This window comes from Canis lupus, chromosome 9, assembly GCF_048164855.1.
Source record: "Canis lupus baileyi chromosome 9, mCanLup2.hap1, whole genome shotgun sequence".
NCBI classification, from domain to species: Eukaryota; Metazoa; Chordata; class Mammalia; order Carnivora; family Canidae; genus Canis; species Canis lupus.
This window is the reverse complement of record NC_132846.1, coordinates 42,782,687-42,796,897: the sequence shown is the minus strand read 5'-3', so window position 1 is coordinate 42,796,897 and position 14,211 is coordinate 42,782,687. Positions and strand designations below refer to the sequence as shown.

The 14,211-nt window shown below is 36.3% G+C and overlaps 1 protein-coding gene across 8 annotated transcripts in view; it reads right to left on the bottom strand.

The window, feature by feature from the left end:
• Positions 1-250: 250 nt before the first annotated feature.
• Positions 251-14,211, bottom strand: part of PALS1 (protein associated with LIN7 1, MAGUK p55 family member) — a 75,255-nt gene continuing 61,294 nt past the window's right edge. For all 8 annotated transcript variants that reach the window (XM_072838982.1, XM_072838986.1, XM_072838988.1 and 5 more), the window contains 4 exons: positions 11,891-12,058; positions 10,832-11,034; positions 9,705-9,815; positions 251-3,141 (listed from right to left, as the gene is read on the bottom strand). In XM_072838982.1, coding sequence (XP_072695083.1) covers positions 2,965-3,141; positions 9,705-9,815; positions 10,832-11,034; positions 11,891-12,058 — 659 coding nt within the window. In that variant the 3' untranslated portion in view covers positions 251-2,964. The remainder of the gene's footprint in view (positions 3,142-9,704; positions 9,816-10,831; positions 11,035-11,890; positions 12,059-14,211) is intronic.

Sequence of the window (14,211 nt, the reverse complement as noted above, 5' to 3'; positions counted from 1 at the left end):
CCCGAGTATTACATACCTTTTCCCCTAGAAAATGCTTAAGTTCACAGTGTTAAGCTATCTTAAAACAAGGAAATTGAACCTACATCCGTGCCAATAGGGGGCACTCCCCCACCATGAAGATTATTATGAAGGTATGAAGGTATCATGAAGGTATTTTATGATTCATGCAGAGGTTCCAATGGACTTATTTCTGGCCAAAACTTGAAGACGGGGTGGTTAGGTGAGTTGAAACATTGAATAGCAAAGGATGTAAACACCGAACATACTCAAGTGATTTTATTTGAAATATACTTTTACTTCGTTTTTACAATACAGTGTGCAGTATGACAACTCAAAATAAGAGTGCAGATACAAGATAGGAGTACAAAGGAGGATTAACAATAGATGTCAAAAAGGTTACCTTTTTTTAAGGCTAAATCCCTGGTTTATATTTTCCATACACATTCACAAAATTACATTCAAATTATTCCTTATCAATACTTATTCCTTAGGCCATGAGAAAAGGAAAAAATCCAGACATACTCTCCATATAAAGCAAATCTGGATTAGCCTAAATATTTTTCATTTGTTCTGACTTATGAAAATTTAGCAAAGGTATTTCCTTATTTGAACTAACGTGCATTTTATTAGCTATTGATCTCATTCCTGTAAGTGGGTAAGACCTCCCCCACACTGGGGTCTCCAATCAGAACCACAAAGGACATAGAATGGAACTGGCCAGAGCAGTTGGACAACTGAGTGTATAGCAAGACTTTTTTTTTTTTTTAAAGGAAGTCAGCAACAACTAAGTTTTCACTTTGTTTAGGGACTGTGTTGCGTATCAACACATTCATGTCACTAGGACTGAGGAAATTTTGGAACATAAACATTTTTATCCCTATTCCATTGCTGATAAGGAGAGAACCGCAGGACTTCACTGACCTCTAAAATCACTTGTCAGCTTAGATTACTTAAAAGTGTACGATAACTTGCACACGTGCCTTGGTAGGGGATTTGCTTGTGAAAGCACAGGGCCCTAGTGTGGCTCTACGGTCTGTATGCTAACTCAGGAACTGGCACAACAGCTAAACTGCCAACCTTTTAGATCTTGGGATTGAAACAGTTTTCAGTTATGAAAAGCAGCTCATAAAACTCCACTGTCTACCATAGACTACCCATCATTCCTTAGGAGAAAGCAAACTGGAAAACTGAGAAGATTAAGTGCTAATAATTCCTTGGTTTTCTCTGTCCTAAGCTGGAGTGTTTCAGATCTGAAAAGATAGGATGTATGGCATTCCTTCCCTTGACCCAGGAACATTAGTTACTTTCTTCCTAAGGAACGGTTAGCTTGAAAGTATTTCCGTGTAAGACACACATTGCAGCCAACTTCAAGGCCATGCAAATTTGAACAAAGAAAACATAAACTATCTACATTTGTTCAAGTAAAATTACATAGAAATCAAATATATACACAACACCAGGACAAACTACTCATTAAAAACAACTGCTTATGTTAAATTAAGTGACAACTCTATGTTGTTATTCCAGTGTTTAGCTTTGGGAACAGGAAATGCTATAGCTAAAGTCCTAAAAATAAAATCAAGACATTCACATTTGAGGTCGTTTGACACACATCATACCATCCCTAAAGGCTTGAAAAGACTACAAATGAACTTTCCATGCCAGTTACAGAAGTTGAATTTTAAAGCTATAGCTATAGAGACAGTGAAAAGAAAATCCCATTAGCTTAAACAGCAAGCCACTGCATTCTGGTTCTAAGAGGCAGAACTTGATAGAATAAAAACCTGCTTCTGTATGCTCAACCACCCCTCACCCCTGACCCTCCCCATGTTCTTTTCCTATAATGTTCAAATGACTTTCAGGTCATCCTTTCCTTGTGATCTCAAAGTCAATTGTTAGAGTATTTCCCCTTGGCTATAATTTTATTCCAATGCTGAACAAGTGTTATCAATGACCATTTGTCAACTTATTAAATATTAGTATACAGTAGCAGCTATATTCATCCAGAATTCCAGTTTATTACCTATATATGGTATAGTCATCAAATTATACTATGTTCATATATAAAAATGCAAAACTGTCAAAGGTGCTATGTCCTCTCATATATATGAAAAACTATTTGCATCATGAGAAAGAAATTAACCATCAAGTTTATATGACCATCTGCCATTCATAAAAGTGTAACTTCTACATTCTCTTGTACTATGCATATCACAGAAAGGAAACAAGGTTATAGAATCACTTGTGACAATTTGAGCAAAAAATTCAGAAAATCATTAAAAAGATCAGCATATGCTATAGTTTAGCTAGATCACAATCTGTTGTGTGCAGTGAAATCTGATCCACAAAGTCTGAGCTAAAAAACTGGTAATTCTAATGGAATGTTTTAGACTTAAAAGACATATAAATGAATTCAAGCCTAACAGAGTAGGTTGAGACCAAAATGGCACTTTTTTTTTTTTTGTTTAACTTTTTAGGAAAATATTTTTGGTAACAAAACCAGCTTTCTAACCAAATACTGTCCTGCCCAGTGCACAGAAGCACAGTCCCCCCTCCCATTCCCATGAAGTTCTTAAGTTAACTGTTAAATAGCATCAATATTTTTAACTACGTGAGACATGGACTGCTGTGTATATACACACAAGTTTTTCAAGGAAAAACCAGACAAAAGACTTAGGTGAAAATAGAATTAAAAGGTTTTTACATAGATGAAATGGAACTGGTCTGCTGAAAGCTTCCATTTAGAATCCCCAGAGGAGGCAAGAACCTCTAAAGCCACGTACAGTGAATAAAGACTGCTATGCACAAATTGCCTAAGGGGATTTTCTCACCAGTTTGAGATCAAAGAACAGGTCTACAGCTTATTCGGCCTGCCACCTCAGGGTCTTGCTCAAGTATCAGGGCTCTCTTCCTAGTGGCAGTTGCCAGATCAAGTCCAATTATACCACAGAATGGATGTTTCCCTCACCTCAGCCAACTGGACGGCACCCACTGAGGTTCAGTATCAAGTTTGTTAATTAACCTAAGCAATTCCTGATAGGCTTTATCAAGATCTGAATTCACAATTGCTGTGTCAAAGTAGTGGCCATTGTTCTGCTCCATCTCTCTAGTCTTTTCAATGATTTCTCTCAACTCTTCAGGCTGTAAAGAGAAGACAAAAACTGAGGTAATTCCATTCCTTATCAAAACACAATGAGTCAGAGATGATTCAAAAACAAAAAATAATCTTATATTGCTTGCTGTCTCAAAATATGTCCCCCTTCAGGAGCTCCTCTTCAACCCTTTCATGGGCTCAGTGATTTCCTTTGCTCTGGTGTCTTCAGGATTCATACTGAATCATTTGGGACTCAATATAACTTGTTTATACTGCTACTCAGGTTTTCATGTAGCTGTTTTACCCACTAGACTAGAGGCTTCAAAAGCCAAGACTATTACTTAGGATTCCCTACAGACATTTGTTTTCAAGCATTTTGGGGCATCATAACCTTTCCCTAAAAAATAACATCTTTTCTAATACAGAGTGAAGCTTTCTGGTTGAAACAAGGTTGGTAGAACCCAAAATGCCATCTACTCTTGGCTTTATAAAGATGCACTGTCCTTTATATCTGTTGCAGAGTTCGGCAGGATGAACATGGGAAAAGGAAAGATCAATAGAATGAAATGGGTATCCTATGAAAACACTGCTGGTCAACCCAAGATTTAATCTCATGTTTTGGGGGAATTACTTGGCTTTAAACTGCTTCTCTGTTTTCAGTACACAAAGGTGGTCTTTAAAGATGCAAAAAAGTATCTGAAGATGAGTTTGGGAAATGATACAAAACAGACTACTACACTGGTAAAGGAAGTAGCTGTTTCATATAGATGAGTAGGTGGTAAGGCAGGGTGTGGAACTTATTCAGAACACTCTGATTACCATGCACATGTGTTCAAGAAAGTAAAACTACCCCAAAATCACCTGTCAATGAAGAGAACTAATTTAACTCAAGTCCAAACATCTCAGATATGAAAGTCACACACCAGTATTACATTGGACCCACAATACAGAACTTATTCAACTTGTTGAGCTTCTGTAACAGTAGGAAACATTAAAAATATGACATCTCTGGCTTGTCCTGAGGCAGTTTCTTGTGTGGCTCTCTAATTTTCATTCTGGAATGTTGTGCATCTGGCTGCGGTACACAGAAGAACCCTTTGTTTCCTAGGGGACTCTACTACATCATTCTAACTAAACACACTGTAACAGTCTTGCTAAAACTTGGGCTTACTCAAATCTCAAGATTATTGGAAGAACATTCCAGAAGTCAAAACAGAATCTAAACTTTGTGGTGCTAGAGTTGAAATGTAAAGCCCTACATCTCACACAGATTCACATAAATAGCCAATCCACCTAGTTTTTATCAAATTTAAAGCATTATTTTGTCTTTTGCCAAAATGGTTTATACCATTTGTTTCTATTTTAAAGTTTTTATTTATTTGAGAGAGTAACAAGAGAGAGCACAAGCAGGGGGAGGGCCAGAGAGAGAAGGAGAAGCAGACTCCTCGTTGGGCAGGGAGCCCAACACAGGGCTCAGTCCCAGGACCCTGAGGATCATGACCCAAGCAGAAGGCCGAGGCCGACACTTAACCAACTGAGCCACCCAGGCTCCCCCATTTATTTTGTTTTAATTTAGGTTTTAATTTCCAACTATTTTTCAAATCACAATTCATGACTAAGATGAAACAAAATTATTTTTGCTCAAAAAGTTTTGGACTGAAAAAATTCGCCTATAGGCAAAATAGACTATAACAGTTCGATACTATCAGTTTACCACTCTCGGGCCCCCATTCTAGTAGAGAGATTCTGCAATCAGATTAACTGATTATTTACATTCTGCATCCAGTGAGGAACACAGCTCCTTCCTGATTAGCACCATTTCATAGAGTTAAAACTGAGGACTTATTTTTGTTCAACACTTTTACTGTATGACTGATAAAAAAGCAGTACCGGAAATACCAAAGGAAATTAAACACAGGTGGAAAAAAATGGCAGTAAGATACACCATCCTTTATACATTCTCAGCATTGTGCATGGAACATGCGCCCAGATAGAACTGATGTTGGGTCACAAAATAAAGTACAAACATTTCTGAAAGATTCACATCTTTACAGACTATGTTCTCTCACCACAATGAAATTATAAATCAGTAAATTTTTTTTTAATCTCCAAATATGTGGAAATTACATACTTCTAAATAACCTATGTGTTCAAGAAGAAAATGACAGGGAATGAGAAAATATTTCTAACAAAGTGATAATGAAAGACAACCTCAAAATTTGTACAATGCAATTAAGCAACTGTTTAGAGGGAAATTTATACCTTCATATTAGAAAAGACGACTTAAAAATCTAAGTTTTCTTCAGAAACTAGAGCAAGTGCAAATTAAAGCCAAAATAAGTATAGGTCAATTAACTAGAAAAGAGACAAATAAGAATATTAACAAAGACCAAAGGCCTCTGACTTAGTTTTTTCCTTTAAGATTTATTTGAAAGTGAAGAGAGCACTGTGGTGGGGGGGGGGGGGGTAGAAAAAGAATCTCAAGTAGACTCCCCACTGAGTGAAAAGCCCAGCACAATGCTTGCTCCATCTCATGACCCTGAGATCATGACCTGAACCAAAACCAAAAGTTAGACACTTAAATGACTGAGCCACCCAGGTACCAATGCCCCCCACTGGCTTAGTTATTTTTCTAGTTTCTAGTTTCTGGTTATTTCTTTTAATTTCCATATAAATTTTAAAATCATCTTTTCAATTTCTATAGAAACCCTTGCTAAGACTTTTCTTCCTCGGTAATGATTTACTTGAGATAAAATTCATTTATAATTTACCCATTTTAAATGAACAATTTTAATTGTTTTTAATATAGTCACAGAGTTGTGCAATCAACACCACAATTTCAGAGTATTTTCATCACCCACCCCCTCTCCCCAGCCAAAAACCTCATATCCATAGGCAGTCACACCCCATTTTCTACCAATTCCCAGCTGTAGGCAACCACTAATCTACTTTAGGTCCTTATAGATTTGCCTATTCTGGACATTCCACAAAATGGTCTTTTGTGACTGGCTTCTTTCACTTATAATGCTTTCAAGGTTCATCCATGTTGTACAATGTATGAGTACTTCATTCCTTTTTATGACTTTTTTTGAGACTTAAAATAAAGCTGCAGTAATCAAGACTGTGATATTAGCATAAACAAAGGAAAGAGTCCAGAAATAATCCCCACCCTGTCTGCTACATATTTGACCACGTCATTTTTTAAAAAGGTGCCAATATAATTCAGCAGAAAAAAGGATAGTCTTTTCCAGATAATGCTACAGCAATTGAATATCCATGTGTGTTAAAAAACAAAACAAAAATAAACACCAAACCAACCACCACCCTAAACAAATTCAGGCCTAAAAGTAAAAGCGAATACAAGAAAGGTTTTACAAGAAAACAGGATAAAATCTTTATAATCATGGAGCAGGCAAATTTTTTAAGACTGTAAACAAAAATCATTTTAAGAAAAATGAAAAAGTACACAGCTTAGACACTTGTGATCTTCAAAAGATATCATTAAAAATTTTTCTGGGCAGCCCCGGTGGCGCAGCGGTTTAGCGCCGCCTGCAGCCTGGGGTATGATCCTGGAGATCCAGGATCGAGTCCCACATCGGGCTCCTTGCATGGAGCCTGCTTCTCCCTCTGCCTGTGTCTCTGTCTCTGTCTCTCTCTCTCTCTCTGTGTCTCTCATGAGTAAATAAAAAATCTGAAAAAAAAATTTTTTTTTTCTGAGAAAATATATTAGAATTTTTACAACTCAGAAAATAACCCAATTTATTTTTAAAAAGACATTTCACAAAAGAATATGCTTAAATAACTACATGGAAAGACACTATCCTTACTCATCAGGAAAATACAAATGAAAACCTTAATGGTAACACATCACACCTATCAGAATGGCAAAAAACGTTAACAAAAAGCAAAATCTGGAAAGGATGTGGAACAAATGGCACCAAACTGATTTAAAATAGTTTTGCAGCTTTATACAGTTAAAACATACACTTACCATTTGATCCAGCAATTCAAGAGAAACAACATAGATGTCCATTAAAAGATTATGAATGCTTAGAGCTGCTTTAATCATACTAGCTCAGAATTGGAAAGAACCCAAATAATTTTTAACTGATGAATACATTGTGATATATTAAGCTCATGGTATACCACTCAGCAATATGAAGGTATGAACTACTGTTTGATGCAACAGTGATGAATCTCAAAAACATTATGTTGATCAAAAGTCAGACGTAAACTTAAATATACTCTATGGTTCCATTTATATGAATTTCTAGGAGAGACAAAATAAATCTACAGTGACAAAGCACTAGTGATTGCCTAGGGAAGAATGGAAGGGTATTAACTTCAAAGAAACATGAGACAATTTTCTAGAGTGATGAAGATGTTCTAAATCTCTACTGGCATGGTAGTGACACAGGTATACACTTTGCCAGACTCACATTACACAAATAAAATGTACGTATTTAATTGAACATAAAATAATTTCAATGAAGTTAATTTTTAAAAATCAGAGAATTCTCATTAGAAAATCAAACATACTGTAAAGTGTTAAAACATTTTGGTACTGATTAAGTTCTTCCTTTAAAAATATGTATAATTAGGGGCACATGGGTGGCTCAGTGGTTGAGTGTCTGCCTTTGGTTCAGGTCATGATCCTGGGGTCCTGGGATCGAGTGCTGCATTGGGCTCCCTGCAGTTATAATTGGTAATTGGTATCTTTTCTACACCTTACTCAATATGGGATAGCTAATTCAAAATAAATAATAGTATAAATAATCCCATGAGAACATTACCTGGCACCACCAACCCAAAGAAAGTTGCCTAACATATTTTGGAATCTTATATAGCCCTTGCAGGATACTGAATCCTTGGAGAAGAAAAACATAACAAAAAGTGTGCATATTAGAAAATAGAAAAATTAGGCTGAATAAGTAGGAGGAAGCTCACTCTGGTCCACCCTTTTCCTTCAATGACCATGGTATTTCTGGTCTACCAAAGTAGTTACTGGGCACTAAGTTTCATAGTTTTAGTTTTATTTTCTTTATTGTGATCCCACTCAAGAACAGCCAGTGGCCATGTCCCATTTTTTTCTGTATCATCCCAAATGCTAAGAACAGCAGGTACTCTGATTCCATTAATTTATGAACTCACAATTGTGTTGCAAACATAAAAAAGGGTGAACACTACTTTAGCCAGCTGATCATTTAGCCTAAACAGATCAACCAGAGTTGTGTGTATCATGTAGGATGGAAAAATCCTTATTTGTCTATAGCCTAAGACCCTGAAAAATACAATCTTCACATATAGATTGAATAATAAACATGAGGGATGCATGGGTGGCTCAGCAGTTGAGCGTCTGCATTTGGCTCAGGGCATGATCCCGGAGTCCCAGGATTGAGTCCCACATCAGGCTCCATGCAGGGAGCCTGCTTCTCCCTCTGCCTGTGTCTCTGCCTCTCTCTTGTGTGTCTCTCATGAATAAATAAATTTTAAAAATCTTAAAAAAAAAAAAAAAAGAAATATGAATAGACCAAGAATGAAAAAAGACCTATCTTGGGGAGGAAGAAAGAGGGTTGGTGGTTATGCTGTATAGCCAAGAATCATAAGAAAGGAGTAATAGTATGCTTTTAATGACCTCTTTTTAAAAAATATTTTATTTATCTGAGAGAGCAGGGGCAGGGGTAGAGGGACAGGGAGAAGCAGATTCCTCGCTGAGCTGGGAGCCTGATGCAGGGCTCGATCCCAGGACCCCAGGATCATGGTCTGAGCCAAAGGCAGATGCTTAACTGAGTCACCCAGGCACCCCACTTTTAATGACTTTTAAGGATTTTATAAAGAAGAGTGTTATGTGTATTTATGGCTTTAAGGAGATTTAGAGAGCAAATGAAATAAGGAAAACTGATTCCTCTGTAAAAAAAAAAAAAATTTAAGAAATCAGCAAAACCAAGGAAAAGTCTGTTATTTTGATACAGTAAGTCACTTGACAGTTTTCATTTCACACATTTAAATAAAGTCAGTGCTTTCCGATCAATACATTAGTATATAATAATTTTATTATTAATGTTTAGTAAAATGTGAACTAACCTCAACCATGTCCAGTTTCTAAAATAATTTTTTTACCTTTCAGATCATATGAGAAGACTGAGAAGACAAATAGAACATAAATTTCAATGAGAAAAAAGAAGAGAAAAGTGAGAGCACCCAATTCTGGCTCCCCACATATGCAGAATATCTGCAAAGAAAAGTGGGTAATTCCTAAGAATCTGCAGAGAAGTTTTCTTGGGGGAAGAGGGCAGGGGGTTACATAATCCCTACTGGAAATAACCGATGTAAAGAAGATTAAGGGTGTTTTAAGGAGTGCCAAAGGTATTATACATTTGGGGTAGCAATAGGGAATGTGTGGAGAACAGTAAGAGAAGCCCCCTACTTTATAGAGCTGCCACAATCCAGCCAGAGGCAACAAGAGCAATTTTGGGAAAAGTGATATGGCAGAAAGAATAACCAGTTTGAAAGCTCAAGCTAATGTAGCTTTTAAGCAGTGTGACATATTAGGTGATGCCTGTTTCATGTTTTCTTTCAATGGAATGGTACAACACTATAATAACTCTACCTTTGGATTCTTGCCCTCCTTGGCCAATAATGCCCGAAGTCTTTCTTGTGAAGGTGGTGCGATGAAGATAATATATGGTTTCAAGTCTGAATTCCGGAGAGTCTTCAAGGACTAAAAAAAAAAGATATTTTGGATCTTTACAGTCATTTTCATCATTTAACTACTTCCCAATAATATACTTGGAATAATAATGTCATTAAAAAAACAAACATTGCCTATGAGTGTTTCCAAGCATCTCTGTAACAAACAATTCAAAATATTTTCCGATCCTACCATTCACTGTAAGAATATATTGTGTAGCTGTAACACACACACACACACACACACACACACACACAAATTAGCTTGCCCTGTTTATATAATAAAATAAAAAAGAATGACACTGAAGGTCTACAACTGTGATGCTAAAATATCCTCTAAGAAGCTCACCTAAAGATTATAAATAACCATATTCAAAATCCTTTCCGGAGGAAGTAGAAATAAGCAGTAATGTTACCATGTGCTGGGGTCTAAATGCAATCAGAATAGGAAGAACTCCACATACATACACAAAAGAAGTTCTGGAAAAGTATACCTGAGAAAAAGCAGACTATTTGAATCAGGAGACTGGTTTTCACCCTGCCTTAGCCATTGCATGACTATGTGTTCCTAAACTGAAGCACTCTACCAAAACGGGGATTATAGGAACATGACCTTTTCTATCTGAAACATCATTAATTAAGACAACATGCTTAACAACTCTAAGTTCTTTGATAAATATGTTAGCCCGAGTAATATGAGGAATCCTGAAGGTATTTAGTAAAAATATTCTTTTCTTACGGTCAAATGTTTATAATTGAAACAATAGAGGGATCCCTGGGTGGCGCAGCGGTTTAGCGCCTGCCTTTGGCCCAGGGCGCGATCCTGGAGACCTGGGATCGAATCCCACGTCGGGCTCCAGGTGCATGGAGCCTGCTTCTCCCTCTGCCTGTGTCTCTGCCTCTCTCTCTCTCTCTGTGTGGCTATCATAAATAAATAAAAAATTAAAAAAAAAAAAAAAAAAAAGAAACAATAGAGACTAAGCTCTTTGGTCCACTAAAAAAAACACAGGATCAGTGGGGGGAAAAATGTATGAGAAATTTATTTACCTGTGTACGAAGACTTAAAAGACAGATTTTGCCAGAGTTGATCACTTGCCGTACTGAATCTATGCTGGTTCCATACAAATTTTTCTCAAATTCACCATGTTCAATGAACTTTCCAGCTGCTATGTCTGCCTCAAATGCTTGCCGTGAAACAAAGTGGTAATCTCTACCAGCTACTTCGTGGTCTCGCCTACTCCGAGTTGTATCTAGGCAAACAAAATCAGGTAAAAATAGCGGCATGGGTCAGAGTAAGCAGGGGGATAATTCTGCTAGTCAGGAAAAATTTCAGTTTTATAAGATAGATTAAATGTAAAAAGGTGAATTGAGGAAATCTTAAAAACCCATGGTTTAACAATGATTTGTTTTATTTCTAGACTAAGAAACGAACAAAAAAACGTGGTTTTAGTATCTTAAACACTGCTACTCATCCTTTCCTAAAGTTTATTTCCTAAGATTAAGCACTGCATAATCTTTTTTTTTTTTTTTCAACTCTCCCACCCCCTAAGTACTATATAATCTAAACAGAATTTCTGTGTTCAGGGATTAGGTCTAAATTTCTATCTTCTGGGCAGCCCTGGTGGCGCAGCGGTTTGGCGCTGCCTGCAGCCTGGGGTGTGATCCTGGAGACCCAGGATCAAGTCCCACGTCGGGCTCCCTGTGTGGAGCCTGCTTCTCCCTCTGCCTCTCTCTCTGTTTCTATGAATAAATAAATAAAATCTATAAATAAATAAATAAATAAATAAATAAATAAATAAATAAATAAATAAATTTCTATCTCTGCATAAGTTTAAAAGCCAGGAGCTGATTCCATATTGAACAGGGAATTTTAGGATAACCAAATTAAAATTCATTTAGAGAATAATTAGTACCATAGAAAAAACCCCAAAATTTCTCAATAACGACTACCTTGAGTTACAAATTCCCGAAAGATTTTCTTAAAACAAAGTTCCTTTTTCCTGGGTAAAACTATTTTTGATAAATTGGATGAAAAATTTCCCTCCAGTTAGGTTCTAAGATAGTACACTGAAAAGTACAGGAAAATGGGAATGCATCCAAACTTACGAGGAACTGCAGATGCAAAACGGTCTTTTTCTTTGTTCATGAGCCTCTGACGCAATTCATTCTGGCCACAGTTCTGTGGACCAATCAAAATGATAGGTCTTTTCCTATTTGCCGGCTGATGATAAAGTGACATTTCCTCATAAGTTAAGATCTCTTCATTGTCATAATCTTTGAAAAAGATAAAAATTAAACACTTCAGATAGAATTATTACCATGTAATAAAGATAAACTCATAGATATTCCAAAACAATTAGAAAGAAACAAAATTTATTATTAAAAACATTTAACCCTTTGGATCAAGATAAGTAATAATCAGGTAGGATTATATAAATATTTTCCTTCCCAGATACTATGAAAACAAAACAGACAATATATTAATCCTTCTAGAAGTATTTATTCCTTCTCTTTTTTTAAGTTGAATGTTTTAATACAATAAAAATACACTGCTTGTGCTGTAAAATAGTTTACAGCCAATACTTTGACAGAGGGTGGGGTAACCACTGGAGGAACTAATGAGCAAATGGTCTGTCATTTTTGTTAAACAGGGATACTAATACAGCACTCAGAGGGTTGGCTTAAGGATCAGACACACTATATATGCTGAGTACAATACCTGGCATAGATATACATTTAAAATAGCAGCTACAAACTAATGTAATCAGAGAAAGTAGGAACACTTTTTTGTGACTATAGAACGTGAAAACAAGTCGTAACTGTGCTATCCAAACTTGGAATACTAATATTAACCTGAGTTCATGATTTAAGAAGACGTATAAACTGTGATATGTAGGATAACATCCCTAAAGCCCACAATCCAGATGAATTCAGAGCTGTCAAGTTGTAAGAAACAAACGCAGACAACAAGCAGCCTGCCATCTTCTCACTCATTATTACTTTCCCTGACCAGGAGAGAGCATAAGATGTGTAGTCACATTCAACTGTAAGTTCCATGGGGGCAGGCAGGCATCTTGGTTTTGCCAGTGCTTAGTACAGAATGCTGAGCAGGAACTCAAACTATCGAAATTCTAGCTCAACTATATAGTAGCTTTAAGAACTTAAGCGGATCTTTAATATCTGAACTTCAATATATTCATTATAATCTCAAGGAATTTGTTAGACCTAAATGGATGAAGGTTTCTAAAGCATATAGTTACTGCCCCTGGAAGAGAACGGTTATTATAAATGATAGTTATTATTTATAAAAATATGTTACAATGACGCCATTATGAAATGTATTTCCTGCCCTTCCCAAAATGCCAAAATGCCTTGCCCTCTGAAAAATCAGAGTTCTTTCTTTTTTTTTATTTAAAGATTTTATTTATTTAGTCAGAGAGAGAGAGAGAGAGAGAGATAGGCAGAGACACAGGCAGAGGGAAAAGCAGGTTCCATGCTGGGAGCCTGACACGGGACTCAATCCGGGTCTCCAGGATCACGCCCTGGGCCGGTGCGAAACTGCTGGGCCACTGGGGCTGCCCCAGAGTTCTTTCTTTTAACATGTACAGACTGTGGCAGTATTTTTATTTATAAAGAGTTATATATCTGCATGCTTTAGATTTGCAGGTTTTCTATAGTATAATAGCTATTAGAGCAGAACCAATTTAGTGTGTTTCAAAGGATAAAGAAACAGGTATTAATCACTTACCTAAATATAGAGGAAAGGATTAAAAATTCAATAAATCTGAGTTATACAATGTTTCAATTAGTATTAAAGATGCTTATTTTAGAAAAAAAGTAGATTGAATCTCAGATTTAGTTTTATTTTATTTATTTTTTTTTTCAGATTTAGTTTTAAATGGGATTTTTCAATAACCTGTAAAATTTTATTTTCATGTTTATGCTAAAAAAATTTCTCAAGGTATTAAGAGAATAAGCCTTATAAATTGTATAGGAAGTTAAACAGTGCCTTTGCTTTATTGATTTGGTTTCTTTCTGACCAGAACCAAAGGAGGGGTAGCAAATTCTAATGCACTTAAGGACCAATCAAGAAGGCAATGAAAAGCAGTAAAATCAGTCTGGGTTTATAAAAACTGGATGTGGTGGAAACTGTTGAACTCAGATAGGAGGTGCCTAATAGACAATTAGTCATCACTCAAGTCCAGCAGACTGCTGTCACTAGGGACTACAAGCCCTGTGTTATTAAAGCCTTTGATTTGAAGAGAAGCTATAATAAAAACTTTTTTAATCCTAGTAACAACGACAACAACAAAAACAAACAAAAAACAACTCTCCTATGTGCCTGACTCAGTCAGCAGGCAGCAGGCTCTGTAGAATGGGTTGCCTTGGTGACATGAATTATTACAGACAAAATACTCATTTTTACT